Here is a 23,025-nt window from a genome sequence, read left to right on the forward strand (position 1 = left end):
TCAACCTGGGTTACATTGAGGTCTGATGTGTAGGTATGATGTTGAAAATGGAGGTGGGCTTGTTGGATTATGGTTATCAAGAATTTCATCATCACGAAGGAACAGAGAAGTAAAAGGAACTAAAAGAATCTATTTAATGACTATTATGTAATAGTCTCATATGAATATGGTGGTAAATTATTGATTTTTTAACCATTTGTTTTCAAATCATGGGTTTTACATGGAATTATTACCAATGATCAGTCAGTAATGAGCATAGGAACTTAGAATAAAATCAAGAAGAGAAATGGATCTTGCATATACTCCCAGCGGGATTCACTCATTGTAAATCCTGGGGTGTGAGTATCCCCCCAAAAATCACTAGTGTTTGTCTCCTTTGGGAATAATTTTGCATGGAGTTGATGGGGTCGAAGTTGAATAGATTTATCAAGAGTTTATTTGCTGAACATGCCCTTAAAAATGAAAGAGTGTATTGCTATAATGTACTAATTATTAATTCAAACAAGATTAATTTTTTCAAATGTAGAGGTTCAATGAAAATAAATAAATAAATAAATAATCAAAAAAATGATGTATTCCAATAACAGAAATAACAGCAAATTTATAATCACTTGACTATTATTTGCAAGTTTTTGATCTTTAAAACATGTCTTTCCAAATGACCTCACATGGAGGACATCCAAAACCATAAAAAACTTGTATATTTTCATAAGACTCGCAAGTACTTTTTTTAGTAAATATAACTTTAAAACTAGGTTCTACGGTATTATTCGCACATTTAAAAATTATTTTGCTACAGTGTTTTCAGTTTTCAACATTAATCGATATCCAAACAAACCCTTAACGAATTGTTTAGTTGGATTTTGTTACTTTATCAATATTTAAATATAAAATATTAATCACCACTATTTTGATATCGATTTAATATATTAATGGCATGCAATTAAAAATTATTAGGATTTTAATAACACATTAACATTTAGGATTCTCCAAGTCATACTTGACCCAACAAAAACGCCTTATCCAAAGTCATTCGAAACAAAAACCGCTCAATTCGAGTAGTGCGGCAATCAATGTTAGGTAATATCAATCTAAGTGGTGGTTCTCCTCTCTAAAAAAAAAATCAACTCCAACTGACACGCCATTCCTTGCTATCGTCGTCCTTCTCGGGTATCTTCATTGTTCAAATCTTCTCCATATGAAATGAAGATCTCACTATAATTGGCAAGATCTCTGCTATGTGCCACCATCAATGGAATTTCAACCGATCCATATGTCAAAATGTAAGGGCTTTCTAGTCAATGACCAGTGTTTAGCCCATCAATAGCGGGTCTATGTTTCTAAGACCCAATATTGAGGTGGCAAGCAAAGCAATCTGACCAAACCCGACCCGCAGACATGAACTTTAGTGGCTTAGTCCCGAAAATGAGTCCACGCGCAGTTAACAGCGCGTGCATACAGAGTAGCAGTGGCCAGGCCATCCAAAGAAATCAGAACAACGTATAAACAGACTGAATTCAGAAACAGTAACGGATAAGGAAGGAGCTCAGCTCATCATCTCTCTCTCACTCTCTGTTTCTCACTGTATTTGCCAAATTTCCAATGGCATTAAGGGTCTCAAGCTCAGCTCCTACTACATATATTTCTCAGCTTCAATCTTCTTCTTCTTCTACAGTAGTTGTCTCATTCAGTTTCAAATCACACCCTCTTCTTCTCTCTCCTTTCTCCTTTGCTTCATCTTCTTCTTCTTTTTCTTTGAGCCCAATTAGACGGCTTCGGAGTCCTCGGTCTCGCGTTGTGCGTGCAGAAGCAGCTGTTGATTCTGGCAATGGTGCTGTACTCACTGCTGATAAGCCCGATTCCAATACTCCTGCTCCTTCTGGAAGGGTCTACTTTCCTCTTGCTGCTGTTGTTGGCCAAGTACTAACCTTTTTCTTCTCTCTATGTGTTTGTGCCTTTTGAAAATGGTGTTTTGGGTTTGTTAATTTTGTGTTTGTGAATGAATTGGTTAATGGGTTTTTTTTTTTTTTTTTTTTTTTTTTTTTTTTTTGTAAAGGTTCCATTTTTTGGTCTTTTGTGGTTGAACTGTAAGTGGGTTTTATTTAGTTTCTCTTTTGGAAATGGGGTTTGTTAGTTTGTTATGTTTCATTGGATTAGTTAATGGGTTTCACATTTTGTTCTTTTTACGGTACTGAAGGTACACTCTCTCTGACTACACCACATGAGAAAACAAAGTGCCACATGGTAATTTGCAAATTATGAAATGCCAAGAGCATGAAGCCATCCAAGGTTCAATGCCCCCTCCCCCAACTATCGAATTATTAAAAAAAAAAAAAAAAAAAGTCATAAACTGGTAATTTTATTACCAAATTCAATTGTAACCATGTATGCTAAATATCATGCGTGTATATGATATATGTGTATATTATCAAGAGGCATTTATTTCTATTACTCATTGCTAACATTGAAAATCTGAAGCCAACCTCAGTTATAATGTTATGATTTGTATGATTTCGTTTTCCTGCGCTTATTTGCTGTCTATGTGGTTTGGTAACTACTAACTAGTACTATGATTTTAGTGGGCAAAAACAAGCTTTTTACTTTCAGATAAATTTAATTTAGCCTTTGACTTTTGAGCTTCATCCTTTTGGATCTATTAGGATGAGAATACCTCATGTGCTTTATTAGCATGTGCGGTAATGTTGGTTGATGAAGTTTCAATTTTAAGTGAAAAAAACATAATTTTGAGGCATTTAGGACTAGGGCTTTGTTGTTGTTGCATGAGGCCTTCAATGTAATCTAACTGTAAATTACATAGGCGCTAAGATGGTAATATGTGTAAAAGAGAAAAAAATGACAATATAACATTAGTAGAGAGATGTTAAAGGATAGGATTCATGCTTCAATTGAAGACGTGGCCTTTATCTGGAGAGGATGGGCTAACACTGATTATTTTGTGCATTGTAAAATACTTCTGTACAGGTTTGGGAATTTATGTCAGCATGTCTTTAAAAATTTTCAAGTCATTTCTGTTTGGGAAGTACTTGGCTAGGTACTTCTGTACAGGTTTTCTTAATCAGTTAACCTGTGATCCAAAAAAAAAAAACTATTGTTGGTTACTTACATAGTTACATTGTTTTTTGACTTTTGTGAAATTAATTATTTTTACAGGATGCTATAAAAACTGCTCTTTTGCTTGGAGCAACTGACCGTGAGATTGGAGGCATTGCTATATCTGGAAAGCGAGGAACAGCTAAGACAGTAATGGCACGTGGGTTACATGCAATTTTGCCACCAATTGATGTAGTTGTTGGTTCAATAGCAAATGCAGATCCATCCTGCCTGGAAGAGTAAGGTTACACATTTGTTAGCCTTCCCCATTTAGCTACAAAGTTTTGTAGTGACCCAATTATCAAGAAAAATGGGACCCAATTATCAAGAAAATGGAAGAGTGTTTTTATAAAATATGTGCACTTCTGTGGTCATATTTCAGTTGAGAAGCAAGTAAAGTTGTAAAAAGAGTCATGGCATTAAGATAAGATGTTGAAATACTATTATTCTTCAGGTTAAACTTATTTAAATATGATAACATTTGGAAGTTTGTTTTAGGAAATATTCCCTCATGGTTTTTTTTTTTTTTTTAATTTAATTTTTTTTTATAGAATTCTTAGATAGCTTGAACTTCAAAAAGTAAATTTCAGGACCAGGTTAGGACATGTATTATGTACCTTTTTTCGTTTATTTTCTGAATAAAATTATTTGACTTATTTAAAAAAATAACATTTTGACCTAATAATGTTTCTTGTGTTTATTTTCTTCTATATGATGTGATGACGGTAATGAACATTTATTCCTTTCAAAATAGTGACTGTTGAAATTTTTTGAAGGTGGGAAGATGGCCTAAGTGAACGTGTAGAATATGATTCTGCTGGTAATGTTAAGACTCAAATAGTCAGATCTCCTTTTGTTCAGGTACTTTTCATGAGAGAAGGCATGTATATTTAGATTATATTCATTGCCTAATCGCCTTAGATAATTCGTGACACAGATTCCACTTGGAGTCACAGAAGACAGACTCATTGGATCTGTTGATGTTGAGGAATCTGTGAAAACAGGATCAACTATTTTCCAGCCAGGCCTTCTTGCTGAAGCTCATAGAGGCGTTCTATATGTTGATGAAATAAATCTGTTGGATGAGGGTATTAGTAATTTGCTACTTAATGTATTAACTGAAGGAGTTAATATCGTGGAAAGGGAGGGAATCAGCTTTAGGCACCCATGCAAGCCACTCCTTATTGCTACTTACAATCCAGAAGAGGGTGCTGTACGTGAGCACTTGCTAGATCGTATTGCAATTAATTTGAGGTACAAACCTTGTAATTAGCTTATTCAATAAGTTAGCTATCCTTGATTCTCTTCCGTTTCTACTAATGATACACTTCTTCTGCAGTGCAGATCTTCCAATGAGTTTTGAAGATCGTGTTGCAGCTGTTGGAATTGCAACACAATTTCAGGAGCGTAGTAATGAAGTGTTCAAAATGGTTGAGGAAGAAACAGACTTGGCAAAAACTCAGGCAAGTATGCAATAAAATAAATCAGAGAACAGGGAGGGGTTCTGCCCATCACCATCATAAGAACACGGTGTTTTGTTGTGGGAAGGAAAAGCAAAAATAGTACAGATTCCAGAACAATTATCTTATATTTTATCATCACTTATTTATGTTGGAAGGATGATAAAATTCTTGTTCGGTATTACTGGGACATTAAAAAAGGATAGTTAAATGGCTTTGATGCCTCTCTAAGACAAATTCCTCTTTTTTGATTGGACTTGGACATCAGCAGTTCAAGGAGAAGGTTTTTCTCACATATAATAAAGAAGTTTTTTAACTTTATTTTCTGATAACCATGGTGCTTAGTTTACTTGAACAATTTGATGACTCTGATATAATTATATAAATGTTCATAACATATTTACCCATAGTTTTTGCAGGAATATAATTTAATTTCAAAGCTTTCTATTATCCTGATGTTTATTAGATGTTTTATTTTTTAGATGTTTTATTTTTTGTTGTTATGGAATATATAATGTTGACAGTTTATAGGCTAGTTCTTTTATAAACAACAAATTGATTTATGTACTTATTTACACATTGCAGATTATTTTGGCAAGAGAGTATTTGAAGGATGTTACTATCAGCAGAGAACAATTGAAGTACATTGTAATGGAAGCCCTTCGAGGTGGTTGTCAGGTTCTGATTGTAAAACCCTTTCTTAATTTTTGTAAATTTTTCATGGTTTTCATTCACTTCCTTTGACAAAATAAAATTAAGTCAAGCCCAAATGTCAATCTTGCATCCTGCTCAATTTGAGCTGCTAATAGACTTGAAGACTTGCATTCAGGATCATCCATATTGAGGAGGAAGCTGGTTTTACTAAGCTCTATGACCGATACCCAATTAAATTAAATAATGCCTGAATCCAATCTGATTTTCTTCTTTTTTGTAGCACCATTTTGGCTCATAGTGCTGCCATTAGTCTTTTGGTGACAATGGTAGCACTAGTTTTGTCTTTGCATAAATAGCAGAGTAGATCCATACTGCACATTATCCCAAAATCTCACTACTAAGTACTAACAATCAATCAACTCTTCTAAAAAGATCCAACTCTAACAATATTCTATTGTAGTTTGGCTTTCCATAGTGCAATATAGAGGAAATTGTGAGCTTTTTTTTCCTATACTTGGGGGTATTCCATGGTGTGCAGTGTTCAGGATTAGATGTTGAATGGAGGGACTGGCAACAGGGGATTTCATGTACCAATGGATGTTGTGGGAGACATGGATCATCTGCCTTTTGACTTAAAAGTTTTGTAAAACATTGGCATTGGTTTTAGTTAAAGGTGTCAGAGTGATTAAAAGTAAATACACACACACATATGTATATATATGTAGAAAAAAGGTTTTTTTTTTTTTAATAAAAAATTTCCAATTGAGCTAGAGCTCATTGGCAAACATTTATAAAAATATGTCTCAACATTCAAGGGTGCTGATTATAATGGTTACAACAAAACATAATACCATTGTTTAGAAAGCACATTTTTACCTCTTCTTAATCATGATACCATTGTGTGTGTGTGTGCATGCACATGTTGAGTCGTAAGGGGTACAAAATGTGGTGTCTACACGTGTGTAGATGTATACGTATATATGGATGTGCATGAATATAAGCTTTTGCATACTGAACTGATTCTGTAATCTGGACCACAGTTACATATCTATTAAATGAGTGTTTTTTCATTACAGGGACACAGAGCTGAGCTATATGCTGCCCGTGTTGCAAAGTGCTTAGCTGCGCTAGAGGGACGAGAAAAAGTCAATGTTGACGACCTGAAAAAAGCTGTTAAGTATTATTCTTCTGAAAACATAACAAACATGATTTTCTATCTTAAGTTATGTGCATGCACCAGTGGCTTTGGATTTTTTTGGATCTTTTCTCTGGAACATATGTGCTATAGTAATTTCTCAACCTTGATGAGTGGTGGCCTTAAAACTCTTTTCCTTTCTGTTTGTTTGTTTTCTTTGGGAAATGATATAACGTGATAGTTCCTGCCTTCCTGTTTTTCTTTTCATCTATATATCATGTATGGTAGCACCGGACATTTGTTATTGAAATCTCTATTAATCTTTGCCCAGTTGTGTTTTATTAAATCACAAAGTTATTTTATTCTCAAAAAAAAAAAAAAAAAATCATGAAGTTTTTAGCACATATCTTGTACTTTTTATTTATCAAAGAAAACAAAGCACGCCTTTTTTAATGCACTTATGCTCAGTCTCTACCAAAACTCCTTTGCTAAGATCTTGAGCTATTATTACTACAAGCGACAATACAAGTGTCAATTATTTTGGCCTGCAACATTAAGCATCCACTTTGTCTCAACTTACACATCAAAATGTAGGTCAGTAGTTTGTGTCAGCCAAGATATAAATTGCTACGACTTAATTTTTGGTGGTACATGAATAGATGGGATGGAAAACCATATTAAGTATGTAGAGCTGGTTTACGCAATAGGGAGATATGATGATAATATCAGACATCAGGAAGGTCCTAAAAGTTTTAGAGAAAGGAAAAAAAAAGATTCTGAATGGTCTTAATTCTGAATTTTACAGTGGCTTCATATTGGGAATAGAGGATTAAGTATAGGCTTTGCCTATGGAAAGATTAAAAAGTTATGAAATGAATTTGGATTTCTCCATCAATTCAAGGCAGGGAAAACGTTAGAGCAAATTCTGAGATGTGTTGACTAATGATTTTGGTCCATTTAAAGAATTACAGAAGTAAATTTTTTTAGCAATTTCAACCTTTTTTATTTGGTACAGAATTTTTAGTGCTACAACCAAATTCTGGTCACCATACATTTTCTATCACTAAGCTTGCTGAAAACAAATTCTGGAGCCATTATGAAGCTGAGTCCTTTGCAAATTGCAGTTAACGTCAGGTGTAACTTGGACACATACCTTTAGCTGGAAGACTTTAAAACTATCTCTAATAAAGACAACAATCTCTTTTATGAGTTATCCAGATACTAGGGCTACATCGGTAGTCTTACTACGACCTAATCACTGGCTTTTCATTCAAAATTATAACCAGCTTCAGTGGTGAATTTTGGAATTAAAATAAATAAATAAAGTATAATTTCTAAGATTGTGTACTTCACAAAAAACATGGGAAAAAAGGGCTAGTGTGAGTTCTGGAGAGCCGTGAAAGATAGATAATAGCTTTAGTGTTGTTGCTAATCTGCTAGTTAGTTTGCTGAAATGGGCAAAAAAATAACAAATATTTAGAACAAATGGAAATCATATGTTGCATATCGATATCATCATTTGAATGTAAAATGCTCAAACCTGAGCTTTAAATTCTTGTGAGACCCATATTACAATCTGGGCACGTCAATGTCAACCTTTGTTTCCCTTGCAATTCTTTATGCATAGTATTTTACTCTAGACTGCTGTTAATGGTAGATGAATTTGTCTCTGTTCTTTGTAGAATAGCTGTCTTCCTCTGGTCATTTTGTTGCATCTACTGAATGAAGAAAAAGAAACATGATAGGGCATAAGGAATAATAAAGTTGGAATCCTATTTTGAGACTGGCAAACAAGGGCCTAAAGCATTTCCCTTAAATCAGTTGCATTAAAGTAAACTGCATAACAGTTTCGATTTTTCATATCTGCATCATAGTAACATGCACGAACTTTCTTTTCTGATAATTATCAAACACAGGTAGAATTGGTCATTCTTCCTCGTTCAATCATCAATGAGAATCCACCAGAACAGCAAAATCAGCAGCCTCCACCCCCACCACCCCCTCCACAAAATCAAGAATCTGAGCAGGAGCAGAATGAGGAGGACGAACAAGAGGTTTATTAAATAAAAAATTAGGGTTTGCCTTTCTTTTGGCTGATTATTGCTAAGTTAACTTTACCATACTCCTAAATTCAATCTCTTTCCCTTTGTCTTGTATTCCAAAATTGTTTGAAAGTGAAGTATAGGTTTGTTTTTAACATGAAGCTCTTTATAAGCAGGATGAAAATGATGAAGAAAATGAACAGGAGCAGGAGCAAATACCTGAAGAGTTTATCTTTGATGCAGAAGGGGGTTTAGTGGATGAGAAACTTCTCTTCTTTGCACAACAAGCACAGAGACGCCGGGGGAAGGCTGGGAGAGCAAAGAATGTCATATTTTCCGAGGATAGAGGCCGATATATAAAGCCAATGCTCCCAAAGGTTGGCGCTCCCTCCCACACACTTTTTTTTTTTTTGCTGACAGGGACATAACATCTACTCTTTGCTTTTTATGCCATTTTCAACCTATTCTCGTTTTGTGTGTTTGAAATTTCAAAAATAAGCATTCAATTTTCAGTCCTTTGTAGAGTCTCAAAAATCTTAAATTGTGTTTTTCAATGAAATTTTCCTCTACTCGTCCATCTTTTCTTAATAAGCTTCTTATTCTTTCACAGGGCCCTGTAAAGAGATTAGCCGTTGATGCAACCCTTAGAGCAGCTGCACCATATCAGAAGTTGCGTAGGGAGAAGAACACTCAAAGCAATAGGAAAGTTTTTGTGGAGAAAACTGATATGAGGGCAAAGAGAATGGCACGAAAAGCAGGAGCATTGGTAGTAAAACTGTAGTCTTGTGTCATTTGTTTGTCCTTCAATTTTTGAAAGAATTGAAACTGTTTTGTATCACTTTTGGTATTAGTATATCATACTGAAAGAGTCCAGTTCAATTTCAGAATATTGGACCTTCTTTACAGATAGTCTCAACTATTAATGATGATTGATTTAAAATTTTCTACTGTGAACACTCATAATCTTTTTTTGTGTTGAATTTAAAAAAAAAATTTATGGCAGGTTATATTTTTGGTTGATGCAAGTGGAAGCATGGCTCTGAATAGAATGCAGAATGCAAAAGGTGCAGCACTTAAGCTACTTGCAGAAAGTTATACAAGCAGGGATCAGGTGACTTGAAATGGGAAACAAAATTTATGAACTTTCATGGTTGCATAAATTAAAGGCTTCTCGTTTGTTTTTTTTTTTTTTTTTTAAAGTAAAATTTTCTGTACACTTAAACCTAGATTTTTTTATGACTCTAATTTCTTGATAAGATTTTCCTTATTTGGTAAAGGGATGAACAGAGTTTAAACTATGAAATAATTGACATGTAAATACTGCATAGGAGTCCCTTTTTCTTTTTTCCAAAAAATTTAAACACAGACGTAAAGTTATGAAGAAAAGGAAACTTTAAAGTTGTGATTGCTTTGCACTAATAATAAATTACTTTAAAGAATTTGTAAATCAGTGATCAGCTACTAGCAAGTATAGAAATAATTATTTACTTAATTCTAAAAGTCTTTGCTTATTATAAAGTATTCTCAAGAGAAGGTTCTCAGTATATATCATTCAAGAGTGGGATCCCCAAGTATAGAACAGTTCTTATGGGATGTGGCATCAATTAGTTGGTGTTGGTCTCTGTTGGTTATGGTGATAACTGGCATCACCAATGTTTGTTGTCTCCAAAGGACTTGATTGGTATTGGTTTAGGGAGTCACCAAAATATGGGCACACTTATCCCAAGTATATAATGTCAGACTAAAGGATTTATCAATAGGTAATGTTGCTCCAATACCCATCCAAAGGGCTACTGAGGTACCAATTCAAAAGATGGTTGTTGCTAAGAAGCATAGAGACTTTGGAATAGGTATGGCAATGTAGACCATTGTGTGAAAATTGAAAACTAGGTGGGCACATTCTTCACTTGGTAGAAATTCAAGAACAACACAAAACAGTCACAGGTAGTGAGTGGCACCATCATAGATTATTGTATGCCTTCAACTGTGGGAGCTAGAGTGGATGCGGAGAGCAATGAGTTGAGGTTTTAGCAATGGCTCATGGGGTGGTTGATTGATTTGGTGTTCGGGGTTGTGTTGAGAGAGAGAGAGAGAGAATGAATGTCCTCTTGTGACAACTTCCTGTGGGTACAGGCCAAAAAGCTAGGTTCATAAATCTTGTGTTATTGCTCAAGGCACTAGGATGTCAAGTTGGGCGTGCCTTCACACACAACAAAATATGATGCGAGGCTTCTACTGTTCTACAACAGCATTGAACTAAAGAGAAATTGGTTAGGATGGTGATTTCAATTCATTGACATAGTTCATGCCGAAAATAAAATTGAAAGGAAACAAGAGTGAAGCAAAATAACTTTCTAGTCAAATAGTGGGCTCTTGCATATATACATCATAATGTATATGCAAGTCATGGAAAGCAGTATAGTGAATGATAGAATATTTAAATGGGACAAGATGGGGAAGTAATTTTGAATGGTCAAAGCCAGGGATACAACATACATCCCATTTTACATACCATTTTATTATAAACATATTATAACGACAGCTGTATATACCATGACTACCGTAAATCCCTTTTCTAGAGTAGTCATTACAGAATGGAAATATAAATATATTGTTGAAGCCAATGTCCTGCCTGCAACTATTTCATCTAAAATTTATTTATGTACTTAAGCATTCAGCTAATTAGTAAACCATAAAGAGATACATAATAAGATTCTTTGAATTTCCATGATATTAACCTTTATGATGTATCAACTTATGATTTTAAATAGGTGTCTATCATCCCTTTCCGTGGAGATTCTGCTGAAGTTCTCCTGCCTCCTTCTAGATCAATTGCAATGGCAAGGAAACGTCTTGAGAGACTTCCATGTGGGGGAGGTTCTCCCCTGGCTCATGGCCTTTCCATGGTATGTGAATTTGGTATCTTTTTGACTAAAGGCATCTTGAAAAAACTTTTCAATCTTGTTCCTCTTTTTACCCCATAATGGTAAATTCTAGTTAGGCATCTCTGTAGTGGAAATCAGGAAACTTGTTTCTTGAATATTGTGAATGACTTCCACCCTTGTCTTCAACCATTTTTGTCCTTGTAATTCCAAAGTGACCGACATGTCCCTGTTCTCTATCACACAACTCTATTTACATATTTCCTCTCTCTGTCTCTAATTAATGGCAAAAGAACCTCCAATTCTAAGTTCTCACTTAATTTTATCATTGGCTTCTTGACTTTTTGCACAGAGTAATTTCCAATTCCCTAATCTATCCCAGTAATTAGAGCTATGGTTCCTAAATGTTAACTGACCTTTCGTTTGCCTTAATTTTGCTTAGGCCGTCAGGGTTGGGCTGAATGCAGAGAAGAGTGGTGATGTTGGCCGCATAATGATTGTTGCAATAACTGATGGTAGAGCCAATATATCACTGAAAAGATCCACTGACCCTGAAGCTGCTGCAGCTACTGATGCCCCAAGACCTTCATCACAAGAGTTGAAGGTAAATTTTTTGATTCTTTAATTGGACACATGGCATTAGTAATGACAGTGTTGGACCTGATAGATGGCTTACTTGGAAGGTTGTTTTGGTCAAACTTCATATCATTGTCTGATAATGGTCCATCTATTCTGAGATTGCATAAAACTTGTGCAGAGAATATTTGATTATCCAAAAGAATAGGCTAATATCAAATGTCCCCTGCTTCCGCAATAACCTTATCATTCTAACTATCAAGTAAATCTTGCATGTGAAACCCATTAACTTTCCAATGCTTCATTTGCAAATCTCGTGTAGAATAGGTAAGGTGCTTACAAATTTTGCATATTTGAATCTAAGAATTTTGTGATGAATTTGGCCTAAGTGGTAACGATTATCTCTACGTGCTCAATAAAGGATGAGATTTTGGAAGTGGCTGGGAAAATATACAAAGCAGGGATGTCTCTTCTTGTCATTGACACAGAAAATAAGTTTGTTTCAACTGGTTTTGCCAAGGAAATTGCAAGAGTCGCTCAAGGTTGGTTTACTTGAAAACTCATTGTTCTTCATTCTGTGAAGACTAACATAAACTCATTCAAAATCCTGGTTCTGCAGGAAAATATTATTACTTGCCAAATGCTTCAGATGCCGTTATCTCAGCTACAACCAAGGAAGCATTATCAGCCTTAAAAAGCTCATGAACCATTAAAAAGTGTGTTACTTTGGCCTCTGAAATCTGACAAAATTTAACTGATTTATTTTACTACCAAACATTTATTTTTCTTCTTTGTCCTTATAATGGTGTAATCTATCCCACATGTATCAGTGTATGTCATTACAAAGCGAAATAAAATTTTTCTTATTGTTCCTTTTTTATGTTAAATTCCAAATGTTATTCGTCCAAGCACTGACCCCAAAAGGAAGAGGTCCTGTCAGAGCAATCTATTAAAGCTTTGCCATTCTGAGTGATAGTGGCAGCTTTGCTAAAAGTGGTGCGGTGCCATTTCTAGTGAAGAATTTAGAAGTGGGGTAAGATCCTGATTTCTATTCTTTTGAAGCAAAAATCTTTACCATTTACATATAGAATCAAATAGGAGCATCATTCAAAAGCTTACTTACCAGGCTCACATTCTTACTGATTGATTAGAATTCTGACCAAAATGTTAATATCAGATTGCCCCATAGATTAGACATGCTTATGGCTTTTAATGCTTTCATTTGATTTTCACTTTCATAGGGGAAAAAAGCCCTCAAAATGCCCGGCCATTGACACAGTTAACAGTAATTGCAAATATGACATGGTATGGTTTTGAATGTAATTTGAAGAGAAAAATGGCACTTTAAGTGAAAGTGATAAACAAATACTTCTTTCTATTGGCTACATGCACGCAGTCACAGTGCTAGTTCAAGTTATCAGTGATAATGAATCCCACAAGTTGTGGCTTGAGTTGTTACATGACTCCGACTTTGGCAGATCTACTAGTACTGTGAGCAAATGCTATAAACCTGAGTGAACTGTAGTCTGTGGAAGACACACTCTCTCTCTCTCTCTCGCACACAAGAAGCAACAAGTTTGGGATTTTGCTAGAACACCTCCAACAGCTTAGCTACAGCCAAAATTCTCTCTATTTAAGAGAGTAAACTCTTAAAATGCAAGTCCAACAATCTATCTAAAATAGAGAATTTAAAAAAAGAAAAGAAAAAGTATTTAAGTAGGATAGCGTCGGTTGAAAAGTGTATTTAAAAAACTAGGTAGGCAAAATTAAAAAAATTAACTTTTACTCTCCAATTTAAGTGAGAAAATGCCTACATTGTTGAAAATACCAAGTGAATTGTTGTTTTCTGCACCACAAACAGAGCAATTACGTTTAAAAATGAAGCGCATGGGAGATGATTGAAATGCGAGGGCTATATTCAAACAATTGCAAGTGAGAAAAATAAGAACTTAAGAGGGTGTTTGGATTGGGTGGAACTGAGTTATATAACTCAGTTTCATCACCCATAATCACACACCAAAAAAAATGTTGTTTGGAAAGTTTTTTGAGTGTTGTTTCCGTCACTCAAAACTCAAAAAATTGAGTTTGAGTAATAAAAACCGGGAACAATTTTTTTGAGTTTCCGGTTTGGTAACTAAGTTTGAATAAGGTATTTTGGAAGTTTTTGATATACGTATAGGTGAAAAAGTGTGTTGAAATATGTGTAAGTGTGTTTTAAATGTGAAAAATGTGTGTTAAAAAGAGTTACCAAACGGGCCCCAAAACTTCAAACTTGAATTTCAATGGCATTGTGGGACCCATGTGCAGGAGACTTGTTGAGTTAGACCCACTACCTTTGATATTACCGTTGGCTTTAACTTTTCTTTTTCTCATTTCATTTCTTCACATTTCAGAGTTTCAGAGATTCTCATTTCATTTCTTTTTCTCATCTCATTTCATTTCTTAACTGAAGTTCTTGGTCAGCTGAGTGTAGGAGCAATGATGAGGTGCAAGAAGCTCAAAAAGCAATGAGTGTGGGAGCAATGTTGAGCTAGAAGAAGCTTTAAAACCGTATACATTAAAAAACCACTGGTGTTATGGGTCGTAACTTGTAAGAGTTTTCTACTATTAAGTTACCTCCTCTCTTCACGTAGTTTATTTATATTTAAAAACTAGTTGGAAATCCGTGCAATGCACAGGAACTTACCTATTTATAATAAACTAAAATAATTTTATAAAAATTTAAATTGATTATGAAACTATACTATTGCGTGAATTGCTCCTATCTTTTTAAGTTACAATTTGATGAATAAACCATTGCTTGAACATGCAACATGTTGCAAAACATCTAGCTAACCAATTTAGATATTGCAAAAAAATAACTAAAAAATTATGATGTTAAAACTTCCGAAAGGAATAAAAAAATCAGAAAATTCACTGGCATTGCCTAGAAATTATTGAAACAAAACAAAATATATATGACTACCAAATAGAGAAATATAAGAGAAAGATAGGTTATCTTCAAAAAATTCAGATGGTCAAACTTTCAAAAGACAATAAAATTAAAAATCAAAAGATTCAGAACCTACAAATTATAAAAACAAAACAAAAAAATATAGTCATTATTGCGAGACAATTTCAATAAGGATGGAAAGCTTTTCTAAGTTTCTTTTTATCCAATTCTTCCTAATTGATGAAAAATTTGGTTCAAACATTGTCGAACACTTTGAAGGTGCAAATAATATAGGCTTCCAACATAATCTATTGTTAAATTTGATTGCAATAGTAAGTTTGTACTAAAATTATAAACTTTGACACTTTCAATGACGATAACTATTAAACTGGTATAGGAAATTAAAATTAAATTTGAACTCATAATGGAGATTAAATAATAAACTTACTATTGCAATCAAATTTAACAAAATATTGGAATAATTAAAACAAAACAAAAAATTACCTCTCAAATTCTCCCCATAGTTTCAGAGTCCATTAAATCCGATGTAGATTCAAAAATTGTCCAACAATAATGAAACGAATCAAAGGAGATTTGGCAATTCTAGGTAACGTGATATGATCATTCTTTGTTGCTTAGCCGCCAAATAGGTAAATGTTTATTGTTGTTTAGTCACCAATTAAGCAATCCAATAAAAAATAGATAAACAAAAGATACCACTTTTAAATTTGTTCTTCAAACGTTACACTAGCAAAATCATTAGAGAGAGAGAATTACAGAGAGATAGTGACAAAATTGGTGAATCTGGCAAGCAAAATATGATTTTGAATAGCAGATTACATCCTTTAATATGTGCTTAGTTTCAGCCTTTGTGTGTTTTCTCAGGGTTTGAGAGAAGCGAATGAAAGAGGCTACGTGGGATGTTTTAGGGTTTGAGAGAAGCGGATGAGAATGGGGAGTGAGATGTTATATATATATATATATATATATATATATAAGAGACTGCAGTTAGGACTCTCTTACTATTTAGTTTAAAAAATTAAAATTTTTTATAAATTAAAATGATGATGTGAAAAATTGTGGGAGTTTCAGAGGTTTCAATTTTATATTTAAAAAGAAAAATGATATGTCCACAACATTTTTACAACAAATCATAAGTGGCAGGTTGTTATTGGTTGTTATTGTTGGGGTAAAAAAGTAATCTTAGTGTTAGGTTCAAATTTGAACCAATAACAACTAACCACCTGTAATTTATTGTAAAAAAGTATATGGAAATGTGTGTAATATTGTTTAAAAATTGAAAATGGGTGTTTGAAATGCCCCACCAAACCGGCCCTAAAATTTTAGACTCTTTTTAGCTGATTGTTTAGTTCTTTCACGGATTCATATCCCGTGCAATAGCTCAAATCCTAGGGTATTGTGGGGAAGATAGCGCGGCTTTCTCTTCCTGCTGTTGTTGCCTCTGTTGTCGTTCGTGTGTGACTTCGATTTGTTCTCTGTCCCCATATTCAGAGAGACAGACAGAGAAAGAAGTAGAATAGTTCAAAAGTTTTTCTTGAAGTGTTTGTTCCAACCTTTGAGGGTTTATGAGATATTCAGTTTAAGATGAAACCCCTCCTTTTTTTTTTTTTTTTCTTTTTTTTCCGCAAATTACAACTCACCCCCTGCGGTTTCACCAAATTACCTACATGTGGTATGAATTTGACACTTTGACACTATACCACATGAGGTGCTCAGTAAAAGTCTTCCGTTAAAAAAGGACTAAATATGTAATTTTGTTTCACTTTTATGTCTCTTTCCTCCAAAAACATATAAAATACAAGATTAAAAAGAATCCAACAGAACACTTATATTATGGGATTTCAAATCACAATCAAGCAACTTAAATTTTGATCAAACCTCAGGTGGGTAAAATATCTAATTTCAAACCACATGTAGGCACCTTAAATTTCGATCAAATAACGTATGGGTAAGTTGTAATTTACCCTTTTTGTTTAACTACTACTATTTTTTTAATGAACAAGACTTAGATATAGTACATAGGAGTTATTCCTTAGGTTTATCTCTTAAAATTCTGCCATGTGACTTTTTTTTCATGGATGAATTTGTATTTTTAAGTTAAGTAGTCACATAGCAGAATCTTAATAGGAGAACCTAAGGAATAGCACCTAAGGTACTGTATATAAGTTTTGTCATTTTTTAATTGTGTTAAAAATTTATATATTTTTAATTAGGAGGATGGATATGTAGAATTTATTAGATATTTTTAAATTAGGGCTAATAAGGTTATTCATACTTGTTTTGTAATTTTTTAAAAATAATAATAATAAATGATTTTTTTCACCCATGTCATGTCCTAAACCAATATCATTAATCTAGGAGGATCAAGAAGAACTAAGAAGATGTATCTTGAGTAAGAAATGGATTTTGTAGTTTATGTGGTTTTCTTATTACATATTTGTCCATAATGTTGGAAAAAGAATAAAAGATAAAATATAAGTTCATTTGATATATTGTTTCTTAATACAATAAACATATTAATTATTGTAGCTAAAATTAAATTTTAGAAATTATCTATTGTTTCTAAATACAATAAAGGCAAAAATGCAAAACTGACCCTTTAACTTTTAGTTTTTGTCATTTCAGTCCTCTAACTTTCAGTTTTGTCATTTTAGTTTTCTAAGTTTCAAGTTTTGTCCATGTAGTATTCTGTTAGGTATCAGTTACTCCTCAGTTAAGTTTGGCCTTTTTTTTTTTTTTTTTCCTTTTTTTAAAAATAATTTTCGTAATTAAAAGAAAAAAAAAACTGTAAAAAAAATGTAAGGGGAACGACGTTGTTCCCCTTCCCCTGGAATCAAAACCGGAAAACGGAAAAATCTCAATCTCTCTCTCAAATCCACCACCATATATGCATATGCTTTAAAGCAGACAACCACCAAACCTCAAAATTTCAACAAACCAACCCATAACACACAAACAAACCCCAAAGCAAATACCACACCAAAGAGAGCCACAATCCCATCGACGATCGCGATCTGGCACAGCGCCACCAAGCCCATCGACCCATGCTCACAAAAGGTAACCTAATACAGCTCCATTTGAGTTACCCACCTTCTTTAGCTTGTGAAGATGATCCTAACTGACCCATCTTAAAAACAAAACCTAGACCCGACCAAAAAAAAAAAAAAAACCAACTCAGTTTTTCTACCTAACCCAGACCCAGCCCAAAACCATCTATAGTTCGGCCGGAAAAAACCCCACTGGTGGTGGTCGATGTGAGAGGCTGGATTCGAGAAGCTGCGGAATCTGTTTAGGACTTTTTGGCTGAGGAGTGAGGATATTACTTTGTCGTGGGTTTAATTAGAGCCGGGTTAAGTTTTATCAGGGTTAAAGTTTACTCGGTTTTGATCACAGATATTTTTGGTATGCTACAGAGAGAGAGTAGAGAACGAGGAGGCAAGAGGCTGAGGATGGAAAGTGGAAACTGAAGGGGTGGACCTTCCATGTTTTCTTTTTCTTTTTTTAGCTTTTTTTTTTCTTTTAATTACAAAAATTAATTTTTTTTAAAAAAGGGGTCAAACTTAATGGCAGAAGTAACTGAGACCTAATAAAATACTATATTGACAAAAATTAAAACTTAGAGGACTGAAATGACAAAACTGAAAATTAAAGGACTGAAATGACAAAAGCTAAAAGTTAGAGGGTCAGTTTTGCATTTTTGCCTACAATAAACATATTAATCATTTTTGTTATTGTTCGAGCATTTTAATATTATGTAATTAAAATGGTTTATATTACAACATAAATATAATTGTAAAGATGTGGGAGTTAATATGGAAGATAAGGAGTTAGTAGAATCTTTAATCCCTTATTGAAAAGGAGAGAGACTCTTTTATTCTTTTTAATTGCGATAATTAATGGGGGTGATATGTATTGTTTTAGATATTGGAGAAATTATTAGGTTCACTAGGAGAACTGCTGACGTGGTCCTCCCTAACCTCACAACCAATAAAATATTCTTGTTTATGCAAATCAGTGCAATATGCCTAAATTAGCGACACTGATTTACCTTATATTAGTATAATAATTTGGAGGAATTCCACATTATGATACTATTTTTTTTTTTTAATGGGTATAGTATATATACTACACATGACGATCACTTCATCAGATTTGTTGATAATGCATCACATTGAACATTAACTTTACTATTTTCTAGTTATTTTTATGTTATTTTGAATTTTAATCTATGATATGGTAAAATAAGATAGAGTCTACCTCTGGGGTTTTATGTCAAATGATAAGCCTTTTTTTTGTGTCACTTTATGGTAAAATAAGATAGAGTCTACCTTTGGGGTTTTATGTCAAATGATAAGCCCTTTTTTGTGTCACTTTAAATAAATAGTACAAAGTCACGTGATAGTATAACGGTCATATTTGCAAACAACCAAGTGTCCATTCAGCATGCATTTATAAGCTCAATTTTTAACTTTTAAGTTTTATGTACAACTTTTTAAAATTTCAGTTTTTTTTTTTCCTAAAAACAAGTATATTTTAATACACTTTTAATAAAAAAAAGTATGATAAAAATTATTATTATTAAATATAAATTTAAAAAAATTTGTGACCACCCTAAATATTTTAGGCCCAACATGATTAAACTATGGGTAAAATTTAGCAACAAATTTGGTTGTAAACTAAGGTTATAACTTCACTCAATATTTTTTGTATTGGATGTGAATTTTGACAAATCCACCTTTGGATTACATTTTCTTCTTTTATCATTCATACTTTCAAAATTTTATGAAGATTAAAGATTAATAACTATGTCACCATTCAAATGTTTTAATTTTGAGTTTTTGTAATCTAAAATTATTTATAAAAAATAAGTTTATGGATTAAATAGTAAATAACATCCTATTTGCATTAAATTTGAAAGGTGTTTTAAGAACATGCAATTCAACAGTTAGATTTTCAAAATATATAGCCTTGTTAATTTTTTTTAGTGAGAGTTGTAGCCTAAGGCTACAACTAAGTTACTTTGGTTCCCTCAACAATTTATTACATCCTTACAAATAAAAAGAAAAGACCCAAGAAAAATTTTATTTATCTAATTTTTTTTTTCCTAAATACAAGTATATTTTAATACACTTTTAATAAAAAAAAGTATGATAAAAATTATTATTATTAAATATAAATTTAAAAAATTTTGTGACCACCCTAAATATTTTAGGCCCAACATGATTAAACTATGGATAAAATTTAGCAACAAATTTGGTTGTAAACTAAGGTTATAACTTCACTCAATATTTTTTGTATTGGATGTGAATTTTGACAAATCCACCTTTGGATTACATTTTCTTCTTTTATCATTCATACTTTCAAAATTTTATGAAGATTAAAGATTAATAACTATGTCACCAATCAAATGTTTTAATTTTGAGTTTTTGTAATCTAAAATTATTTATAAAAAATAAGTTTATGGATTAAATAGTAAATAACATCCGATTTGCATTAAATTTGAAAGGTGTTTTAAGAACATGCAATTCAACGGTTAGATTTTCAAAATATATAGCCTTGTTAATTTTTTTTAGTGAGAGTTGTAGCCTTAGGCTACAACTAAGTTACTTTGGTTCCCTCAACAATTTATTACATCCTTACAAATAAAAAGAAAAGACCCAAGAAAAATTTTATTTATCTAAAATCTTGAAAGAGATGTAATTTGCAGTATTGATAATGAGAAATGATTTCAAAATAAGAAAATTATAAGACTTTATGTATTTGCGTGGTTTTTTTTTTGTTAATAAATAAAGTTCTCTTTTCGTTAGATTTTGTATAATTTAAGTTTTTTAATGACAATCCATAAAAAAAATTTTTTAGAGCCATCACTATGAGGTACTACAAATGATGTTATTACTACTAAACTAAACTCTGTTTGTTTTAGCAATGATATTTTCTAGAAAATAAATCATTTTTCAAGAAGTATTTTCTATAAATCTATCTCATTTTCCAATATTTGGTAGCAACTTTAAATGAGTTGAAAAACAATCTCCTAACTTCCCTTTTAACTTATTGTGAGATAGAGTTGTTTCCCAAAAAATATTAGGACAAATAATCTATAAAAATAAGTTATACCATTTATGTTGATCAAAGATAGTTTTCCTTTTACTTATCTCTTTTTATGCTACCAAACACTGAAAAACACGAAAAACAATCTTTAGATTCTTTACACAAGGATTTTCATTGAAACAAACGGAGTGATATGATTTATCCAAACTCGAACATACATATTTATAAAAATCTTGTTGAAATTGTTGTTTCAGAAGACCATACATTCATAATACCCCAAATATTATGATTATTTTATTCGAGAACCAGAAAGAGAACACTGTTGTAGATGAATCTTCTTTATTACAACACACCATGGAAAAACATAAATTTAACGATCATAATTATGACAAAAAACACCAATAGCAGGTCCTGTAGTTCCATAATAACATAGACCCTCAGGTTGAAGCCGCCAAACACAAGGATCGCATGTGTAAGATTGAGAATCGTAAATCTCCATGTCGCTGAAGCTTCCCCCTTGCCATTTGAAACGGCATAATAATCTTAGAGTATCATGGATGACGTATTTGTCACCATAGGCAATTAAAGTGGGAGGAAAATCATCCTTTGTGTTATTACAATTGGCTGTAGCTTTCAAGTTTTTAGCAGTCACGTTATTATAGATTTCAATTGTAACAGCTTCTGCATTCATAGAGAAATTAGTAACAATTATAAACAGTGCAAGCAACAACAATGGTAATACGATTTTATTGAAATTACTCATTTTGTTTGTCTGTAATTGTATAACTGGTGGTGGGTGCAAAACAGAGATGTTAACATGTCCTTTATTTATACTGTGGCTGTAGGTTTGTAGTTCTATTTTGCTTTTAGAAAAAAAGGTCAAAGGTAAAGTAGTTCTAGGATCACAAATTATTTCACAATTTTTTTGCCACAACTTTTACATGGCAGATTGTAAGTAGTTAACTATCATTTACACATAGACCTACTATTTTTCTTTACTAATCACACTCTGCCAAGTCACAATTGTGACAAAAAGTTGTGAAAAATTATAGTCTTAGACTTTTCCTAAAATGTAGTTAACAATCGAAGTTTGGTTGGCATTAGCCCAAATTTCGAGGTTCGTTGGAGTTAGCTCAAATTTTGGGGTTGTTTACTATATTTGACTTAATTAAGAAAACAGCTCCATGTAGCGGAAGCTTCTCCCTTGCCATTTGAAACTGCTGAATAGTCTTAGAATATCGGTGATGACGTATTTGCCACCACAGGCAATTTCAGTGGGAGGAAAATCAGCCTTTGTTTGAGTTTTCACAATCGGTTGTAACTTTCAGGTCCTTAATACTCATGAAGGCAAAAAAAGTATAATTATTTGTTTACAGGTTAGGTAATGCTACGTCTAGAAACTATTTTACAATATTTTTACAAATTGTTGATATGATTAATTTTTACTAGTTCTCAACCATGTTCACAACTAATATCGCATGACTTTGAACCCCAAATTCAAGCAACATTCAAGTTTATCTCAAGAAACGACAATCACACATTATAAATGTCTAAACCACATTAACTCTCAAAGTAAAACGAGGTTTTCACCCATTTCTTCCTTGTAATTAATTGTATAATAAAAAATAAAATAAAATAAAGGCATGCCATTGGACAAAAATATGACAATTTCATCTTCTTTATACGGTTTCCAGATAAGGTTAACTCCCAAAAAGAGCTCTAAGTAACCCTACAAATTTGGACCATACTTATCTCAAGCATCGTCATAAGAAAGATAAATAGATGCCACTTTACTATACAAACATTTAATGGTCATGATAACATAATAAATGACTGTGATGAAATGGAAATTTTGGACTTTAGTAATTTAGTTTGACATTATTGTCAAGGTACATGTCTACTGAAATGTATTGAAGTTGTCTTACAATGATGCAAATATCTCTAACTAGTATAAACTATATACTCATGGTGGAATTTGGTGTAAGGATAATATTTGTTACATAGTTTTACGCACATTTCATTTTTAAACTGAAATAATGACTTGAAGTTACGATTTTTAAATTTAAAATCACGGTTTCAATTTGTGTGTAATAAACACAATCCTTTGTGTAAGGAGAATATAAAACATCTATCTTATATGAGGGTGAGTCCTATGTTTGTAGAT

The 23,025-nt window shown here is 32.8% G+C and overlaps 1 protein-coding gene across 1 annotated transcript; it reads left to right on the forward strand.

Moving 5' to 3' along the window:
• The first annotated feature begins 1,515 nt into the window (after positions 1-1,515).
• On the forward strand, positions 1,516-12,732 carry LOC126724149 (magnesium-chelatase subunit ChlD, chloroplastic). The gene is made up of 15 exons (XM_050428470.1): positions 1,516-1,920; positions 3,172-3,350; positions 3,888-3,972; positions 4,049-4,365; positions 4,451-4,574; positions 5,157-5,249; positions 6,302-6,397; positions 8,277-8,414; positions 8,579-8,779; positions 9,013-9,168; positions 9,406-9,513; positions 11,174-11,308; positions 11,727-11,888; positions 12,282-12,402; positions 12,480-12,732. The coding sequence occupies exons 1-15, from the start codon at positions 1,603-1,605 to the stop codon at positions 12,563-12,565; spliced, it is 2,319 nt and encodes a 772-aa protein (XP_050284427.1). The 5' UTR covers positions 1,516-1,602; the 3' UTR covers positions 12,566-12,732.
• Positions 12,733-23,025: the final 10,293 nt, after the last annotated feature.

The sequence above is a fragment of the Quercus robur genome, chromosome 1 (genome assembly GCF_932294415.1).
Source record: "Quercus robur chromosome 1, dhQueRobu3.1, whole genome shotgun sequence".
Taxonomy (NCBI): Eukaryota; Viridiplantae; Streptophyta; class Magnoliopsida; order Fagales; family Fagaceae; genus Quercus; species Quercus robur.

Coding starts and splice junctions, on each gene's coding strand:
- LOC126724149 (XM_050428470.1), top strand. CDS start 1,603: ATGGCATTAAGGGTCTCAAGCTCAGCTCCTACTACATATATTTCTCAG. Junction 3,351..3,887: donor GATCCATCCTGCCTGGAAGA/GTAAGGTTACAC, acceptor AATTTTTTGAAG/GTGGGAAGATGGCCTAAGTG. Junction 3,973..4,048: donor TCAGATCTCCTTTTGTTCAG/GTACTTTTCATG, acceptor TTCGTGACACAG/ATTCCACTTGGAGTCACAGA.